This window comes from Lucilia sericata, unplaced genomic scaffold (genome assembly GCF_015586225.1).
Source record: "Lucilia sericata isolate MDLA Ls3-8-SP2 unplaced genomic scaffold, ASM1558622v1 Contig001515F_arrow, whole genome shotgun sequence".
NCBI classification, from domain to species: domain Eukaryota; kingdom Metazoa; phylum Arthropoda; class Insecta; order Diptera; family Calliphoridae; genus Lucilia; species Lucilia sericata.
Window position 1 is genome coordinate 82,042 of NW_023995442.1, and position 4,144 is coordinate 86,185.

A 4,144-nucleotide genomic window follows, 5' to 3' on the forward strand; every position below is an offset into this window, starting at 1 on the left:
TTTTTTAATGCCAAAATGAAAGAACCCAATTTCAAGCAAAAATATCTTTGCGTCTCTCACTTGTAATATTCTACTTCTTATATTCCAAATGATCCACTTCAATTAGACAAGGACAGAGTTGTTTACTTGATACATTATCTAAATATCATTTAAAATCATTCATTCAATATATGAGATATTATCAATCTTACAGGCTTTAGTTCAGAAGTATTCATTTCTTAGTTAAGATGCTTTTTATTTTAATATTTTGTATATATTTTTTTTAATTAATTTTATTAATCATTATTTTGCATATATTTTTACATAATTTCATTTCAATTATTTGGTATTGGATTACATTTATTTCTCACACATCTAATTTGCTTGCTAACACAATAACACTAACAAACATAACACCTGGTATTAACAATACATTATTATAATTTAGTTCAATGTGTATGAAATGTATGTATATAAAGTACTTAAACCCAACATAATTCACAAAAACTTCCACTACACGAAATACATTCACCAATCTTTCTAAAAATGTAATATCTTTAATATATTTTATTTTTTGCATTTGCAATTTGTTTATATCATTTATATATTGAATGTTTAAGAGGTTTTGTGTACATATACTTTTATACTATATATAATTATTTTGAATTAAAATCAACGTTGTAGTATTGTAGTATGAGCTATTAAAAACATTATTTTCCAAAAGAATCTTGGTTATAACTTTGTTTTACTGTAATCCAGGAGTAAGTACAGCGAATATAAAATGCGTCAGCATTTCTAGCATAAACTTACTCAAGACCATCATGCGTGGTGAAGAACCACAACCTACTTGAGGTGATGCTGTTTAATACAGAACATGATGGATCTAGACCAGAAAAGGTCGATAGAAAATCATCCAACAAAATAAAAACTGGTAATCATTAATGTAATTGACAATTACAATTACTAATTGTAAGTTTATTAAACCGAACATTGTAACACATTTGAAAATTATAAATTTTAATATATTTATGGCTTCCATTTCAGTGAACTCCGTGCATGATTTGGTCCAATTGCTCCATTAGCTTCAGGTCAGTAGCCTTGACAAAATTTGTAAAATTTTGTCCATAGTGTACCCTTAAACGAAAAGAGAAAAACTTTGTTAATAATGATTTTTGTTTTTTTGTTTTATTTTCAGGCACTTGAGGGTACTTACCGCTGATCCAGGAGAGATTTGGTCCAATTCGTCCATTAGCTTCAGGTCAGTAGCCTTGACAAAATTTGTAAAATTTTGTCCATAGTGTACCCTTAAACGAAAAGAGAAAAACTTTGTTAATAATGATTTTTGTTTTTTGTTTTATTTTCAGGCACTTGAGGGTACTTACCGCTGATCCAGGAGAGATTTGGTCCAATTCGTCCATTAGCTTCCAGGTCAGTAGCCTTGACAAAATTTGTAAAATTTTGTCCATAGTGTACCCTTAAACGAAAAGAGAAAAACTTTGTTAATAATGATTTTTGTTTTTTTGTTTTATTTTCAGGCACTTGAGGGTACTTACCGCTGATCCAGGAGAGATTTGGTCCAATTCGTCCATTAGCTTCCAGGTCAGTAGCCTTGACAAAATTTGTAAAATTTTGTCCATAGTGTACCCTTAAACGAAAAGAGAAAAACTTTGCTAATAATGATTTTTGCTTTTTTGTTTTATTTTCAGGCACTTGAGGGTACTTACTGCTGATCCAGGAGAGATTTGGTCCAATTCGTCCATTAGCTTCCAGGTCAGTAGCCAACAATTAGAAAATTTCCAGATATTAAAAAATTTCTTGCAAAAAAACAAAGAATTAATGTTATTACAAATACAACGTATTAAAATGTATTTTTCTTTATTTGCAGATATTACTTACCATTTTTCCACAAGGTACAACTTCGTTGGAGTTCATTTTTGTTATTTTTCTATAAATAAACAAAAAAAATAAAAAATTGTGAAAATTTTTCAATAAATTTTGTGTTTATTTATTTATTTATTTTTGAACACATGTTAAAAAAGGTAGTATATGGTTGATATTTTTTTCACATTAGTGATATTTTTTCTTTCTTTCATATTATGGGGGTAAGCTCAGCTGATAATCGCTTTTTACAAACGTCAGTTCTGACAAATCTGGTTATATCTGTGGTAAAGAGTATACCCACACCATCATCCGATACAACGTTCACTGAGGAAGAAGCTATTGCGCTTATGTTGCAGCTGGGATTAAGTCGTGATAACTACATAACGTTAAGAAAGGCGCTATCTGAAAAAGGAGTGGATGTTTTACCATCATATGACAAAATAAATGAAAAGAAGAAAAGCATTATACCATCTCCTATTGAAATAACTGATCGGAAGGCTGTTATTGGACTCGGCGCTCTACTCGAAAATACTGCTTTAAGGATTGCTTCTGACTTTTCTTCAGACCAACTAAAAAAAAATAAATTCTTGTGATCTTCAACTCATTTGTAAGTGGGGATGTGATGGATTATCAGCACTCTCGGAATATAAACAAATCAACACAAGTGAATCATCTTCCGAGTATAAAAGTGTATTTATGGCATCGCTAGTTCCATTAAGAATTCGAAAGTATGCTGACAGCGATTCTCCATCAACCAGTTTCGATGATATTTGGAAGAATTCGACTCCAGGATCCAAAGCTTTTTGTAGGCCAATATGCTTTGAGTATATAAAGGAATCCAAAACAACAACGCAAGATTTGATAAATCGTATTGAAGCAGAAATTAAAAACTTGGAACCTATAACAATCGAAATAGAAAATTATTCGTTTAACATGGCCTATGATTTAAAACTTACAATGATTGATTTGAAAGTTGGAAATGCCATTACAGGAACATCATCTACTTGGTACTGCTACATATGTGGTGATAAAAAATCAGAATTTTCGAATATTTCCAAGCAAAGGTCAATAAATGAGGAAACATTACAATTTGGAATATCCCCCCTACATGTTCGCATACGATTTCTGGAACATTTTCTACATTTAGCATATGATTTAAAGTACAGAAGCATACCGGAAAATGCAAACAAAAGTGCAAATAACAATAAGGAGTTAATGGAAATGAGAGGCAGTGAGAAAAGAAGAATTCAAGAGGAATTTAAAAAGCGGATGGGATTAAATATTGATAAACCATTCACAGGATATGGAAGCACAAACGATGGTAATACCGCTAGACGTTTTTTCAAACATCTTGAATTAATATGGATTTACTGCAAAAGGTCAATATTATTATAATGGCGATAAATAGCAAGCATAAAGTGAACGCAACAAAATTTGGAGAGTATTCTACAAAAGTTTCTAAATTACTTTTGGAATTATATCCCTGGAAAGGAATGACACCTACAGTTCACAAGATATTATGTCATGGAAAGGTCATCATAGAACATAATATTCTGCCTTTAGGATAGCTTACAGAAGAACCCCAAGAATCGAGGAATAGAGACTTTAAGCATATTCATCAGTTTAGCTCAAGGAAGTGTTCTAGGCAGTCTCAAAATGAAGATGTTTTTAATAATCTGATTCTATCTTCTGATCCTGTTTTATCTACTATAAGGAAACGTTGGATTTGCTACAAAACGTTAGCATTTGAAAATATTCATGAATTTAAAGATTTACTTTGTCTTTTAGATATGGACTACTGTGATACCGATTATTTTACAAAATTATATTAATTTATAAAAAAAAAAATAAATAAAGACTATTTTTATATAAAATAAATACTTGTTAATTTTTTTAGGGATAAAGAATAAAAGATTAATCGTAAAAAGTGGCTGTAAAAATTCATAAAAATTTAGGTAGTAAAACATGCCTAACATGGATGAAAATAATAGTACTAGATAAATTCTCTAAAAGATGTTTTTTTTTTTAAAAAATTAAAAAATGTTTTTTATTCAGTTTTTGCGAAGATACAAATTTTTCAAATTGCAATAAAAATTTTATTTATGAATATTTTTTGATGAAATTTTACAGTTAGGTAGATTTTTTACTCAAAATCCAAAATTAAATAAAAATTTCGAATTTTCTTATTAGAAATCCCGGAATTCCCAAAAAAGTTTTAAAAATCCCAAAAATAGGATTTTTTAGTTTTTTGCCTATTATATCCATACCAGGGGCGGGGTTATCG

General features: G+C 29.7%; 1 protein-coding gene across 5 annotated transcripts; it reads right to left on the reverse strand.

Annotated features, from left to right (window-relative positions):
* Positions 1-939: 939 nt before the first annotated feature.
* Positions 940-2,123, reverse strand: LOC119611717. 5 transcript variants are annotated; one of them, XM_037967385.1, is made up of 6 exons: positions 1,876-2,123; positions 1,704-1,793; positions 1,533-1,644; positions 1,362-1,453; positions 1,193-1,303; positions 940-1,133 (listed from the first exon to the last, which is right to left on the reverse strand). In XM_037967385.1, exons 1-6 carry the CDS (start codon positions 1,909-1,911, stop codon positions 1,020-1,022), a joined length of 555 nt encoding a protein of 184 aa, XP_037823313.1. In that variant the 5' UTR covers positions 1,912-2,123; the 3' UTR covers positions 940-1,019. The 5 variants fall into 5 exon arrangements, 4 of the variants coding, with proteins under 4 accessions (XP_037823313.1, XP_037823314.1, XP_037823315.1 ...); XM_037967386.1 differs by having other exon boundaries at positions 940-1,113; positions 1,876-2,113; XR_005232094.1 differs by having other exon boundaries at positions 1,054-1,133; positions 1,193-1,283; positions 1,362-1,473; positions 1,533-1,624; positions 1,876-1,985.
* Between the last annotated feature and the right edge of the window lie 2,021 nt (positions 2,124-4,144).

Bases quoted from the DNA above. Each gene is read 5' to 3' on its own strand.
- LOC119611717 (XM_037967385.1), bottom strand. From the start codon at position 1,911: ATGAACTCCAACGAAGTTGTACCTTGTGGAAAAATG. The intron at 1,794-1,875 runs GTAAGTAATATC...TTTTTTTGCAAG, and splicing joins TTGTACCTTGTGGAAAAATG to AAATTTTTTAATATCTGGAA. The intron at 1,645-1,703 runs GTAAGTACCCTC...TTATTAGCAAAG, and splicing joins AAATCTCTCCTGGATCAGCA to TTTTTCTCTTTTCGTTTAAG.